The 15,799-nt window shown below is 44.7% G+C and overlaps 1 protein-coding gene across 1 annotated transcript in view; it reads left to right on the plus strand.

The window, feature by feature from the left end:
- GLI3 (GLI family zinc finger 3) overlaps positions 1 to 15,799 on the plus strand; it is a 277,633-nt gene that overhangs the window by 248,357 nt on the left and 13,477 nt on the right. The window contains exons 10-11 of the mRNA XM_007468195.1: positions 13,778 to 13,927; positions 15,365 to 15,529. Coding sequence (XP_007468257.1) covers positions 13,778 to 13,927; positions 15,365 to 15,529 — 315 coding nt within the window. The remainder of the gene's footprint in view (positions 1 to 13,777; positions 13,928 to 15,364; positions 15,530 to 15,799) is intronic.

A 15,799-nucleotide genomic window follows, 5' to 3' on the forward strand; every position in this document is an offset into this window, starting at 1 on the left:
GGAGGAGGTTGTGTTATAAATGGGGTGGTCAGTCTCATGAGGGAAGCAGCATTCCAAGAAGGACTTGAAGGAGGTAAAATAATCTTGAATTAGTGGCCCCATCCTAGATGTAACCCAGGTGTCTCCAAGCTGCCTTTCCGGCCAGGTTGTCCAGGCTCTGTCTGAAGTGGCATTTTCCTTTAAGGCATTGGCTCTGCACTTCCGTCCACGTTCTGTCCGGTCCCCACCACCCTGCATGGTCTAGGTGGTCTTGGATTCCCTCTCATTCCATCTCCTGTCTTGCTGGGCACTCGGTCCCCACTGATGCTCCATCTCCTGCACTCTGTGCACAGGACTGCACGATGCCGGTGGCCTTTACTTCTTCAGCTCTGCATATCTCCTCGATGAATGCTGTTACACAGAACTGAATTTTATAGACAGCCTTGGGGAAAACAAAAAGGGTTCAGAACAGCAAATAGCTTTAAAAAGGAGGACTGCCTTCTTTAGCCCCTTCCAGCGTGGGAATGACAGATGAGCCAGTGGTCTCCCTTCTTAAGTTCACGCTCTCCACATGTTCCTAGACATTTTCTCTCTTTCCTATCTGATCCGTCCAGACTTACTGGAACTGAGAAGCTGTCTCTGGAAGAAAACTTACCTTTTACTCCTTTAACCTCATCTGTCAGCATCTGCCCAGGAGTCTTCCAAATCCACCCAACCCGGTTGGTGTGCCCCAGTCCCCGCCATTTAGTTCTATCTCCTTTGTTTTCTCCTTTATTTCCTTTTTTGTTTCCCTATCTCTTAAACACCGGTCTCCCGTCTTTTCTAATTGCTGTCTTTCTTCATCCTCTGTACAGTCTCCGGAGGTCAGGGATTTTCAAACTGGGCTTTGTGAAATCCTTACAATTCTGTGTATTGGGGTCACCAAAGACAATATGGGGTAGGGAAGGGAGCTGCCCTCGTTCTTAAGCTACAACCTTTCTTTGTTTCTTAAATCTTTATGTTTAGACTTGTCTTCTCTATTGGAGATGTCCTGGAGGCACTTCCAATATGTCATGTCTCAAACAGGAACAGAATCTCTCTCAAATCTGTTTGACCTCCCATGCCAGTTATTGTCTCAGAATCTTTCAAGCTAGAAACTTTGGTACCACCTATTATATACCGCTCTCTAATTCACCCTGCACACATTATTCCAAGGGTCTCTCAAATGGAGCCCCTTCCCGCCATCCTCATGGCCTCTGCCCTTAGTTCAAGGCCACAGATCTCTCTTGGATAATTATAGCAGCTCCCTAAATGGGTTTGCTGTCCAGGTCCTCTATGACACCTACTAGAGTTACCTTTTCTAAACACAAATCTGATCACTGCCCTGCTTAAACCTTCTTTTTGTTGCCTGGGGTCTGGAGCTTTAAGCCATTCACCACCCCCGCCTCATGGAGGGTAGCATGTGAATAAGTTAAGAGTTGATTGAAAAATGGTAAATTGCTCTACATGTTGAAAGCTTGCTAAAGCTGAGAGGTCTAGGGGTTTCCTTTCTATTTTGCTTTGGTAAGACAGGCCTGGAAAAGCTCTGGGCAACGGGCCTGCTAGTTTTCTATGATGTGGGGACTCGTGCATTCTTCTGGGTGGCTTACTTAATTGCAAAGGTGTCCATGATGTGAAAGCTAATTTTTAAGCAGTATTCCTTTCTGCGTTCTGACAGCCAGTCTTGGACAAGATCCAGTGGACGTGTCTTATTCAGTCTTGGCTGTTCAGCGTCCAGCGCGGTAACTGTCATATCATAAATAAGCATTGAGTTAATAGTGAATGAATGAGTCAGCCCAGCAGGACTGTGGGCAGATTTCCAAATGGATAATTTTGCCTGGTTGCCTGCCTCCTTCGTTTCTTCCAATAGTTCTTGAGTTTGTGTTTGTGCCATCAACAGTCACCACTGCCTTCTTTGCACACACATGCACACCAAATCTTTTTCTGATCGCTGGGGAACTCTCCTGCCACTTTTCACGCAGGAGGATTCTTCCTTTGCAAGGTGATGGGCAGAAGACCTTCAGGTAGGGTCATGGCCAGGGACGTGGTTTGGTCTGGGCTGGACCCAGAATAACTTTTCTATCCCATATCTTCAAAGGATTTCATTAAAACAAAAGATACTTGACTCTTCTCCAGATACTAAAAATAGATTTGAAATCCAAATACGTTTTATTGCATTTGTTATTACTTTCACAGAGATTCTAGCCGTTAAAATTATGACATCGAAATGAACAAAACAGGATGCCGGTTCAGGGGCTGATTGCTGGAATGTTCAGAATCAGACTTGAGTGGAGGGAACATGGTTGCTTTTATAAGGGTAGTGAAGAGTCAAAGTCAACTCACATCTTTAATTCACCTTTATTTTTTCTGGAGTTTTGAATTTTCTCATAATCATACTGTATGTTTAGACTCTTTACAAAGAGCAATGCCTGGATATTCAGGTTCCTGGTGATTGCTGCGATCATAAAAATTAAAAAGTTGGCAACTGTACTCAATAGTTTGTTATAACCTATAAGCGAAAAGAATCTGAGAAATAATAGATATATACATGGGTAACTGAATCACTGTGCTGTACACCTGAAACTGACACAACATTGTAAATCAGCTATACTTCAATAAAACAATTTTAAAAAAGAAATTTGATCAGAAAATACATACATAAATGCATAAAAAAATAAAAATTAAGAAGTAATTAAAGGCTAATACTTTGTATGCCTCTAGATAATGGTACTCTTAATATTTTATATCACAGACAGGAAGAGTTTGTATCTACCTTTGCATTCAGGGAGACTTGAAAAAAAATGAGTCTTCCTTCTTACAGCTAGTCACGGGGGTTGTGTGTATGTGTGTGTGTGTGTGTGTGTGTGTGTGTGTATGAAAACATTAAGCTTCACACATTAAAAGTGCAAGATGTGCTGTTGTAATTATATGATTGTCCCTATCTAACCTACCTTTCAAAGTTTTATAATAGAAGAATTATTGTGACAATAAGTTGCAGAGTGTAACTACTGTGCAGATACTAGTTGGAATTCTTAGTACACGGAGACACCACCCATTAACCCTCCTTTCTGTCTGTGGCAGTAATCCAAGCCCACAAGGTGGAAGGATTTTAATGCCCTAGGACACAGTGCGGCTTCTGAAATCTTTTGTTTGGCAATAAATGCCATTGCCATGTATGGTAGTGCTTTCCAGATACAGTGGACTCTTAGAAATGACTTCTACATGTGAGTGACCGATTTCATTTGGTCCTTGGGAGAGGTTGCATTTTATGGCCACCTTCCCTGGATCCCTTGTCCTTGCCATTTTTCTCAGCCTAGGAGGTGGTTGAGGAACAGAAGGTGGGGCCTTTGCCAGAGATTCTGGCCTTCTCTGTTTTGGAGCTACACTTTTGGTCAGAAAGCTTGGCACTTACTGTTTGGTGGATTTGTTCATTGCAAAGAGATGAAATAGAAGATGCTTTTGGAGAGACTGGTTTTCCAAATTATTTCATCCCGTGATTACACAGTTGAAATTGTCTTGCCTGTCTGGAATGAGTAGTATTCTTATTATTTCTAGAACAGGTACTACTGAATCCTTACCTGCTTCACTCTTTGGATTCTTTTTTTGTTTTTAACCAGGTCCCCAATCAATTTGCTTAGGGAGAGTTTGTGTTTTTATTGCCTTTTGGGCCGAAACAAAAGTTGGTATTTAGAAGAATAAGATAAATAATTAAATGTGCCCAGTAACTTGAGAAATGATGTAAACAGTCTTAGAAGCTTGGAGGGTGTGATGAAAGCACATTACATCTCTACTTAAAATCTCAATGGGATTCTCAGCTCTTCCAAGAAAAGAAATTCTGAGCCCTTCTTCAACAAAAGCCACCTTATTAAACTGTAAGAGAACCCTCTCAAAAGAGAATTGCATCCATGTTTTAGGAAAATAACTTAGAATTCAGAGAGCAGAATTGTAAGAGAAAGAGCACGTTAGTTCTCACAAGGAATTGGAGACACTTAACCCATTTTCAAGAATGAGATTGTTTTCTTTCTACCTAAGTGAAATCAATAACATTAATCAATAATATATACATTTTTCTTTTTAAACATTCTTCTCAAAAACTGAAATCTCCTTAATATTAGACCATTTTAATCATTAATTAATATACTGGCTTAATATTAAGCCAGTATATGGTTCTGGGTACTTGAGTTTGAACCAGTAACGCATGCACTTCTTATGGGGGAGGGGGTATCAGCTTAGATAGATTGTATCACAGATTATCCATTTATACCTAGTTATTTTCTAATTCAGTGTAACAACAAAAATAAAAATGTAGAGATTCTGAATTACCCGTGCTTGAATTTTCCACGAGCATTTAGTGATTCTTAGCATATAGCATGCATTAGAAAAATACCAGTTTTTCCATCATGTGCTATTTTGCACTAAATTCCTTGAACGTACATATGAATTTACCTATTAGCGTACGATGTTTTCATTTTGTTTTGTTTACAACTCTGCACATAGTTTAACTTTCTCCATCTTTCTACTCATTTTTACAACTTGAAAGATGAGGAAGGGCTACTCAGAGAAACTTGTCATGTAAGTGAAGTTCTCAGGTTGTTAGCTCTGGGTCTAGTATGAAATCCACCAGGTGGTATTGTGTCGTCAAAATACGTTCTACTCTCACTCACTCTGTCTGTGGATTGTGTGTGTATGTGAATATAACTTCTGATTAAGATGCACCCTTTGCTTCCATGGGAAATCATTTACCAGCCCCAAACCCTAGATACAGCCCTGGGAGGAGCAGATCCAACCTGGCTTTTCCTCGACCACTTTTCCTATTTTCCCCAACGATTTTTTGGAGGGGATGGTAACATCTTTATTGGGCTATAATTCATATAGCATGCTATTCACCCGTTTCAGGAATACAACAACCCAGCATGTTTGGATATATTCACAGAGTTGTGTAACCATCACTACAACCAATTTTGCAACGTTTTTGTTATCCCAGAAAGAAACCCCATCTTCCAATCTCTCCTCAGCCACTAACTTACTTTCTCTATGGTTTTTGCTATTCTGGGCATTTCATATAAATGGAATCATACAATATTTGTCCTTTTGTGACTGACTTCTTTCCTTAGCATAATGTTGCCAGGGTTCATGCTTGCTTCTAAATGTGAACAATGGACGGAATTCCACTATCCAGCTTACCTTAGTGGGGATGGAAGTGAGGGCAGTATTTTAAGTTGGTTTCCATCCTCTAAATTCAACACTGTGAAGCGCTTTGTCCAGACATTAACTTTTTTAAAGAACACTGCCTTTCTTACCCATAAAATAAAATAATTTCATTACAAATTTATAGATAGAAACAAGATTTTAATAACTGTCAGGGGGACTCCTTGTTAACAAAGAAGCACATATATTTATTTCTTCTCAACCAAGAAACACATTTTAATTTTTATATCACCCTAATTTCTAATATTCACAGATCAGAAATAGGAAAAAATTCTACTTTTAGGAAGAGAGTACAGTTCTGTACCCAAACTCTTGAGTCCTTTTGATGTTTTTCTGTATAATTTTATACTTAGATCAAAAAACTGAAAGATGCTTGGATATTTTTATTAGCCAGTGTGAATTGAAACAGTCATTTTGTGAGGTCTTCATGAAGATCTCTCCCACAGCAAGCGATTATAGCTTTTTAAATACTCTGCCAGGAAGAATGATGGGTGCCACTGAGACCATTTAAATTATTTTATTTATCTAAAATTAAAGTGCATATTGAGATAAAAGGTCTGTTTCAGCCCTGATAGTCTCTGATTCCTGCTTTTTTCACTTCTGCCTAGTAAAGCCTTAAGGAATCCTATCACAGGTTCTCCCTAATAAAATCCATGTCATGACAGTTGTAAAACTTCTGCAAATGTTACGTGTGTCAAAGAATACACAAAACAGTGCTTCCCTGGTGGCGCAGTGGTTGGGAGTCTGCCTGCCGGTGCGGGGGACGCGGGTTCGAGCCCTGGTCTGGGGGGATCCCACATGCCGCGGAGCGGTCGGGCCCCTGAGCCACAACTGCTGGGCCTGCTCGTCTGGAGCCTGTGCTCTGCGGCAGGAGGGGCCGCGATAGTGGGAGGCCCGCGCGCCGCTATGGGGGGTGGCCCCCGCTTGCCACGGCTGGAGAGGGCCCTCGCACAGAAACGAAGGCCCAACACAGCAAAAATAAATTAATTGATTAATAAACTCCTACCCCCAACATCTTCAAATAAATAAATAAATAAATAAATAAACAAAATAATAAAAACACCTGGGTTCTAGTCCTAGCTCTGCCACTTACTATCTCAACTTTAAAAAAAAAAAAAAAGAATACACAAAACAAGAAGGTGTATGCCACCTTTCAGATGGAAAGTTTTGAGGGATTCTTGGAGAGAGTTTTCTGTTAGGCAAAGCATTTCAACCCCTCCCTTGAATCAGTCTGAATGTACTTGATTCTAAATTGTTTTTCCCTCTTTCTCCTTTGCAGAAAAATCTCTGGGCTACTAAGTCAAGAGCTAGTCGTAGATTGATATTATAAAGTCAGGAAACCAGTTGAAAATTGAGCTTTCTTAAAATTGTTTACTTGTTGCTACCCCATCCCATGCCAAAATAGAAGCCTTTCTTAACATAATTCCTGAGCCAATCCTGAGAAGTTTCAAACGATCAAGTTCTGTTAAACGACATTTGTGTGCGGAGAGAGATCATATTTACCTGAACATTATTTTTCTAAAGACCGTAACTCTTTGCTTTTACATGTACCTTGTGCTGTGAAAATCTTGGCAACTTAACCATGTAGCAACTCTTTTAAGTTGGTGAAAAAGTTCCGTGTTATTTGAGAAACACTAAATACTGACAGAAAGACTGGTGTGTAATGTATATGCCCAGGGGAGCCGTATGGAAATGATGGTGACGTTTGAGTCTAAAGCTTTACATTTCCTGCCTTCACTGTGTTTAGGTGTGTTTAACCGTAATATTTTCATTGCAACAGTGGAAGGAATTTACCTTCCTGATGTTAAGGAGCCTGGCTTATTTAGAGAATGAATCGCAAGCAACAGCAAGGTGTTGCTGATTAACCTTAGCCCGGCAAAGTGTGAACGGGTCGGTGCAAACATTCCACACACACCTTTGAGCCATGCTGTAGCCTCTTCCTCTGTGAGGAAGTCGCTTAGAATGGAGGATGCTCACCCATCCACGGGACAATGCTTTCTGGGCGGGAGTCGGTGGGCAATCAGGCCAAAGGAGAGGGAGCTAGAAAGGAAGCAGAAGTGTGCTTCCAAAGGTTCACAAACTGCTTGAATAGCAGCTTTATTTGGGGAGCAGTGAACATTCGGGATAGATGGACAGCATGTGTGTGTTTCATCTGAAGCGTTAGGAATAGACTGAGGACGAACTGTCAGCTCTGAGCTCAGAGTGCAATAAGGAACAAGAAGAAAGGACCCTGATTAGCCCAGTGAAATCCACCGTGGGCTTCCGTTTTGCTGCTGGTAAAAGAAAAGCTTCAGTTTCCCTCCTGCACCATTGCAGCCTCCGAGGTTGACGCCAAGGGCTGGGCTTCCCAGAGAGAAGCCCTGAAAACAAAGATGTCCCTTCCACTTCCCCAATGGCCAGGCCAACTGGAGTGATTCCCCCCATCTTTCTCCCTGCCCCCAAAGCTCCATGGGGAGTGCAAGAGACAGGAATCCTGGGTCTTAGCTCATCTTGCTACAAACATGATCACGATGGCCAAATACCAGCTTGGTTGGTTGGCTATGGGCTCCTGAGATGTTTTGTTTCATCAGCCATCAGTTTCTTGGGGCAAATGCTTACAATCCCATTTCATCGGAAGGCTCAGAGTCTGGATTCAGCCTTTCTGGGGTTGCCTGGTCCCGGCATCTTCGTCCTGTTTATTCAGACAGGGAGCGTCCGGACTGGCCCCGCGGAGAGGGTTGGCATCCACCGCCGTAATTTACACCATCTATCTCTTTCTGGCGCTCAGGCCTCTGGCAAATTGCATGTCTTTGTGTTGGATTAGTTTGGAATTTAATCATGCATTATTTTCCTTCCAATTAAATTATTTATATATTTGATTAACCTTTTCACTGCCAGGAAGGCAAATTTTCAGTGAAACCACAAATAAACACAGGCCCATCAAATTTCAGGCCGGTGTCCCAGGGGATCGTCCTGTTTGTTGAGTGTTAAGAATTCGCCGTGCATGACTCTTCTTAACTACCTAGGGCTTTGGTGAGCAAAGAAAGGGTGCTTTTTCCATCCAGTCCCAGGACCTTGATGCAGAGGGGGACGTCTGTCTATCTCCCTCCCCTCGTGTTATCCCAGGACCCTGACTTTTATTCCTTTTTACTGCCTTCTCTTTGCTCTGGCACTGAAACATACCTCCTTCTAATTTTACTTCCTCAGGCTTGAGAGCCAGCCTGACCGAGACTGTCAAGGGCTCTGTTAGCCCAGAAAGGAAACTTTGAAGTCATCTAGTTCAGGGAGAGCAAATGAATGGCCCACAGGCCAAATCTAGCTACTACTTGTGTTTGTACAGCCCATGAGCTAAGAATGATTTTTATAGTTCTAAATAATTAGAAAAAAATGTAACGGATACCCCAGGATACGTGAAATTTTCAGCATCCATAAACAAACAGCTGCACCATGTGCTGCCTGTGCTGCTCTCCTGATACAGCAGCAGATGAGAGCTGCCCCAACAGAAACCTTTTGGCCTGCAAAGGCCTAAAATATTTACTCTCTGGCTTTTTACAGAAAAAGTTTGTGGACATCTGATGGAGTTCATCACGCTCATTTTACAGACGAGAAAAATTAAGGCCCGAATAGGTGAATTGTCCAAAGGTACACAGCTTGTCACAACTTGGTCTGGGGGGCATCTTCCAATGCACCCACCCCCCCCATCTCCAAGCTCATGTTTTATAAGATCTGCCCTAAGATGATCCCTCCATGAGCACCCCACTGCAGAGGCCAAAGCAGCTTTTTTAGCAGAGTAAATATTTACGATATCTGGACGTGTAAAATCTATGATTTCTTAGAATTTTAAATTTCACCTGAAATATAGCTTCGGGAAATGTTTTAAGCTCAAAGATGCAAAATGACATATACATACTACTTACTATATTTAAAATAGGTAACCAGCAAGGACCTACTGTATAGCACAGGGCACTCTGTTCAATATTCTGTCATAACCTAAATGGGAAAAGAATTTGAAAAAGAATAGATCCATGTATGTACATAACTGAATCACTTTGCTGTACACCTGAAACTATCACAACATTGTCAATCAGCTATACCCCAATATAAAGTAAATATTTTCATGAATAAATAAATAACCTAAATAAGCAGAAAGATTTCTGTGTTTCTTTGAAGTGATTCTATCTGTGCTCAGTATTTGGACCCTAAAGACAAGGAAGGTGGACCTGTTCCCTGCTGGCTGAGGTCACAGAATCTCATTTAAAGAAAAATAACTTGTAATCTCAATCCAAGTTGGCCCTCAAGAGTGGTTTCAGAGAATTACAAAAGCATATTAGACAGGCCTTAGGTCTACTCTACGGGGCAGAAAGGAAAAATTCCCAAGGTGCTAACCTTTCTGAAAGTGAGGTTGCTTCCACGGTCCCGAGAAGCTTGCCTGTCCCTCCCCACATGGAGACAAGACGGGATGCTGTGTTTACTGATGGGCACTGGATTCCCGCCACTGGGATTTTCAGATATTGTCCCAGAGGCCAAGGCCGATGCAGCTTGGCCAGGTATTAATCTGAAATGGTTTGCACTTTGCAGTCACTGGCCTCACCAGCCTGTTGTCAGCTCTCCCCTCCCAGCTCCGTGGCAGATACCTCAACACCCTGGTCGGCAGCTCCTACAACGTCTCAGCCACTTTTGGTTACTAAAGTCCCATCCGATTTAAACCTCTAACCTGCTATCCACTCAGAGCCTCCCCTCCATATACCAGCCAGGCTCACAGCTCCGGGGGGCTGGCAGGCTGTTTCTTCTTCCCCTACCATGCCACCCATCCAGGAGGGGACCCCTTCCCTCTCCTCCTAGAGTCTGGCTCCCTCCAGCATGATGGGGAAGGCAAGAGACAGGGTCCGTTGCTTCACTAGCTGCCGGTGGTGCTTCCGTGTCGGTCATCCCCGTTCCCCTGAGTGACTCCAGGTCGCTTGGGGCAGGCGTGCAAGTGCTGGCTTTCTGGTGGGGTGCACTTGAGTTCTCTGCAGGGGTCTATCCTACAGTCTCCCTGCTGGACACCTGACCCAGCACTCTGCATTTTAGGTGGGCCCAAGCTTGGCTACCTCACTGGTAGCCACTGGACCCCTGGAAACTCGTGCCTTCGTACTACACCAAGCAGTGGCAGTGCTGGGAGCCTCCTGCGTCAGCCTGGCCCATCCTCTCCTGCCCTGCGTGTTCCTCACCCTGTTCCTCAAAGGCACTAAATTCTGCCCTCCTCCAGGGGCTTCCGTCCATCTTTCTCCCCACCCACACCCTTACCTGCACACCTGCCAAGTCTCCACTCATCCTTCAGGTCCTACTTTAAATGCCACTTCATTGGAGAAGCCAACCCTGGTCTCTGGTGTTCCCCACGGATTTGGGACCTCCTGTTAATTGTTTCTCTAAAACCCTCTTATTTCCCTTCAAAACGCTGATCACAACTATAATTGTACTATAGCCCTTTAAGCCATTATCTGTGTCCCTCCAGTAATAATTCCGTGTCCCTCCAGTAATTCCGTGTCCCTGCCCTGTAATTTCCTCAGGGCAGGACTCAGGTCTGTCAGATTCCCCAGCACAGGGCCTGGTGTGGAGTGGTACCCAGTACCACTGGGCGATGAATGAAATGTTGGCAGTCGCTGAGTATTTGTTTTATTCTCCCCGGCAAGACGGGGTTCTCATTGGGCTATCATTCGAATCATTCAAGTCCTTTTGAATTCTTGATGGTATCTTATTTTAAAGTAATATAACACCTACATTAATATCTTACTGTACGGATACTGGATGAAACGCATTTGAAGTAAGCTAGGCAAAAGCATCAAGTATAATTTCTCTGTTCCAGAGAAAGTTCAGTTTCTCACGTGAGCCAATCAATCCAACAGATATTTACGGAGGACCCGCCAAGTACCAGGGCCACTGTCAGTTGCTGAGAATATGAAACCGAAGGGTGTAGATCGCGACTCAAGGAGCAGGTTCAGCCCAAATTCCCAGACCGTTTTCCAGTTTTAACTTTGCCTACCTCCTTCTTTCCGTCCTCCCTCCCCCCCTCCCTTCCTTCATTTTCTTTTCATGCCTATTCATCCAGGAAGCTTGATGCCTAATAACTTGGAAAAAAACTGAACCAAGAGCAATTTGTATGCAGTGGACTTGTGTGATCATTCATTGCTTTCCCTGGAAAGGAGAATTCATAGAACCTGTCTGTATCATGTGGGCTTAAAGACTGGGCTCCAGCACCCATCTGGGACAATCCTGGGTGATGTGAACAGATGCAGACATGTTCTTGAAGCATAAATTTAAAGATGGCATGTTATCCCCTGGCCGGCACATCTGTTCTCTTCATCCACGTTTGTGCCCCTGCACCATGTTTTTGTTTGTTGTTGTTGTTGTTGTTGTTTTGGGTTTTTTTGCGGTATGCGGGCCTCTCACTGTTGTGGCCTCTCCCGTTGCGGAGCACAGGCTCCGGCCGCGCAGGCTCAGCGGCCATGGCTCACGGGCCCAGCCGCTCCGCGGCACGTGGGATCTTCCCGGACCGCGGCACGAACCCGTGTCTCCTGCGTCGGCAGGCGGACTCTCAACCACTGCGCCACCAGGGAAGCCCCCTGCACCACGTTTTAAAAAAATTTTTATTGGAGTATAGTTGCTTTACGATGTTGTGTTAGTTTCTGCTGTACAGCAAAGTGAGTCAGCTATACGTATACATAGATCCCCTCTTTTTTGGGGGTTTCCTTCCCATCTAGGTCACCACAGAGCACTGAGTAGAGTTCCCTGTGCTATACAGTAGGTTCTCATCAGTTATCTGTTTTATATATAGTAGTGTATGTATGTCAGTCCCAATCTCCCAGTTCCTCCCACCCTCCCTTCCCCCCTTGGTATCCATGTTTGTTCTCTATGTCTGTGTCTCTAGGCTGTTGGACAGAGTGAAGTAAGTCAGAAAGAGAAAAACAAATATTGTATAATATCACTTATATGTGGAACCTAGAAAAATGATGCAGATGAACTTATTTCCAGCATCACTTTTAAGAAACACTCATACTGAGGCAGTTGGCTTTCTATAAGAAACACACATCTGTCTGCCAGGGGTTGGGATGCTGTCGTGAACCTGAGCGATCCTGTGTGGCTTCCTCGTTGTGTTCAGAGCTCCTGAAAGGGTCCTAGTTGTCTGCCTGTGCCCTGGGCTGTGTCACCCACTCTCCCCTGTTTCTCGGGCTTTCTGAGAGCTGTTCTAGGAGAGGCGAGCACACAGCAATTGCTTTTCTCTGCCCGCATCCAGTTTTAAACTCCCCAAACAGCACAACAGACTGCCTTTTTTTTTTTTTTTTTTTTTTTTTCCTGCGGCAGCCAGCTGCCTAGTGGAATAACTGAGAAAGGTCGAGTGATGGTGGAATTTTACCACCAGCTCCCCAGAGATCACTCAGTTAGGAACCAGAGCCTACGCAGGAAAGTAATTAAACGTCATGTCACTGTTACGGGGCTCACGGAACCCAGAGGAGGTTTCTCTCATTGCACACATTTTTTAGTGATGTGTTTCCACGTATGTGGGAGAAAGGACTCACAAAGGCCTTGAATTAAGGCAAATAAAGTATAGAGTGACCAGAGAATAAAAACAACAGGATCAACCTAGGGCACAAACTTCCTCCGTCATCCGTGACTGGACATTAAAATCATAGACTCATCTTACTGGAGTAGACTTGAATTTGGTCCAGATTAAGAAACACCTGTTCCTCTGGCGCTGCTGTAGATTTCACGTGTCTCCTAGTTGTAGGACATTTGATGTATGAATCCAAGGAACTCTATTAAAGAATGATCCTACAACTTTGAATTGGAATTCGGGGAAATTCATCTTCATTTTAAAAACCAAATTAACAGAATTCTAGAGCTGGGAAGAACCTTAGAAACTAGGGAATCCATTCCTTTATTTTGTGTATGAGGACAGCAAAGACCCTCAGACACTAAGCGTTTTGTTGACCATCACCTGGCCTTCACCTTCAGCATCAAGGACATTTCTCTGTGATTCTTATCAAAGGAGTGAGCCCACTAATTGGAACTAAAGTGTCGTTTGAAAAAGTGCTTTGGTTTTTCTTGGTCCTTGTTATAGACGTGTGTGTGTGTGTGTGTGTGTGTGTGTGTGTGTGTGTGTGTATGCCCTTTCTGCAGTCTTGAGCCACAGCACTAACCCAAGGTGCTACCCAAGGCCTGGAGGGACTGAGAGCTGGAGGTCACCTCTGTTGTCAGTTCACCTTGACTCCGACTTGGCCGATGAAAGATATAGAGGCCCAGAGAGGACGTGGGTGTCTCACCCCGTTTCTGCTCTTCTGATGCCCTTGAAGGACTTTTTCTGGGACACCAGGCTTCTTGCAAACCGGGTCACTCCTATAAGTTTGGAAGTATCCCTCCACAGTCAGTAAGAGCAAATTTACTTAAGAAACATCCTAAATATAGTAAAGGTATAGTAAAGGTTTGCAGTATAGTGAAGGTACCGTGGAGTCTTTAGGACTTAAGGTTGGGGGATTTGGGGCACTCCGTTCTTTTGCCTTCAGAAAAGAGTAGTACATTTCCATTTTATTTCTCTCTTTCTTTTTCCAAACTCCAGCATATAAATAACGACCATATCCATGGAGAAAAGAAGGAGTTCGTGTGCCGGTGGCTAGATTGCTCGAGAGAACAGAAACCCTTCAAAGCCCAGTACATGTTGGTAGTGCACATGCGCAGGCACACGGGGGAGAAGCCTCACAAATGCACTGTGAGTACCGAAGGGGCGGGGGCCAGCTGTCCACTTAGGGGAGTCTTGCACCTGTGGGCCCTTCCTTGTACTCCAAGGGCCGTTCGAGGTGATGAGTGGTGGGGGAAGAGGCTTGGAGTGCTGTTTGTGATAAACTCCCGGGGTTTTGAGAGGGGTTTCCGAAACGGAGGGGAGGTGAGAAATGGAGAACGGATGCTGACAGCTTTGGGGGATGCTGGAAAGAATTGATCTAGACCCGCCCCGTCCAACATGGTGGCCATGAGACACATGTGCATTTGAGATGTGACTAGAGCAACCACAGAACTGATTTTTAAATTTTAACTTAATATTTTAAATTTAAATAGCCCCACGTGGCTAACAGCAACTGAGTCAGACAGCCCAGCTCTGCAGAGTGGCAGGCAGGCAGGTGGCAGTGGGGACGTGCCGCCCGGCACTGGGAGTGAGCACCGGGCCACTGGGCCTGCCCCAGCACCACTGCCTGTCACACCAGAGCCTTGGGGAGCACGGGGAGGGGCCAGTTTTGACTTGAAAAACTTAAGTTGACTTTTTAAAACTATAACCCTTATGGCTTTAGAGTTTTTCCTCTCCCTCCTCGTCTGTCCCCATGGCCCAGTACAGACCTCTGAGGGGTTGGGATTCCTGCGAGGCTAAGGCTTCTTTCACTAAGGTGCCTGCCAGGCAAGGCTCAGCCCTGGTACTTTACATCTTAAAGGCCCTTTACAAACAGGATCAAATTCCGTGCCTTTGTAGGCACACAAAGCCATATTAATGAACTTTGTGCTGAATCTGAAATCAGGGGGAATTCAAGGAGATCCCTGAGCAGATAATGAAACCCATTGTCCACATTGAGTGGCCTTTAAAAAGAAAAAAAAGTCCAGGATTTTTACTTAGCCCTGAAAACGCTTTCTCTCGAACGGCCCTGAGCCCCATCTGAATCCCAATAAAAGCAGAGTTTACTGGACCTTTGTTCATTGGTTTTGAAAAGCTGCCAACTCTCCAAACGTCCCCGTCTTTTTTCTTTAATTAATTAATTAATTAATATTTGGCTGTGTTGGCTCTTCGTTGCTGCGCGCAGGCTTTCTCTAGTTGTGGCGAGCAGGGGCTACTCTTCGTTGCAGTGCGCAGGCTTCTCATTGCGGTGGCTTCTCTTGCTGTGGAGCACGGGCTCTTGGCGCGCAGGCTTCAGTAGTTGTGGCTCGCGGACTCTAGAGCGCAGGCTCAGTAGTTGTGGCGCACGGGCTTAGTTGCTCCAGGGCATGTGGGATCTTCCCGGACCAGGGCTCGAACCCATGTCCCCTGCATTGGCAGGCGGACTCTTAACCACTGCGCCACCAGGGAAGTCCCCCAAACGTCCCTGTCTTTCATCCACGCGGAGCGAGTGGGATACATCAGCCGTCATTGTGTGGGATCATCCAGATTTACCTGTTTTCTCCTCAGTTTGAAGGTTGCACAAAGGCCTACTCGAGACTCGAAAACTTGAAAACACACTTGAGATCTCACACTGGAGAGAAACCGTACGTCTGTGAGCACGAAGGTTGCAACAAGGCTTTCTCGAATGCCTCTGATCGCGCCAAGCACCAGAACAGGACACATTCCAATGAGGTAAGGCCCCTTCAGGAGACACGTGTTGGGTCCAGAGCTTGTGGTGGAAATAAAAAATCCTCTGGGGAATGTACTTGGAAACGCAAGCCTGTTCCATTGTATTTGCCTATGGCCACTCCCAGCACGAGTGGGTTTGGGGCCCCAAAGGTAGGGCTGAAACCTGGGCCCGGATGGGAGAGACGTGCAGGGTTGTTCAGTACTGCCACCTACTGGTCAGACAGCAGGAGCATTTGACTTGGAATTCCATCCACTCGCTCTGCCTGGAAGAGC

This window comes from Lipotes vexillifer, unplaced genomic scaffold (genome assembly GCF_000442215.2).
Source record: "Lipotes vexillifer unplaced genomic scaffold, Lipotes_vexillifer_v1.1 scaffold589, whole genome shotgun sequence".
In the NCBI taxonomy this organism is placed as follows: domain Eukaryota; kingdom Metazoa; phylum Chordata; class Mammalia; order Artiodactyla; family Lipotidae; genus Lipotes; species Lipotes vexillifer.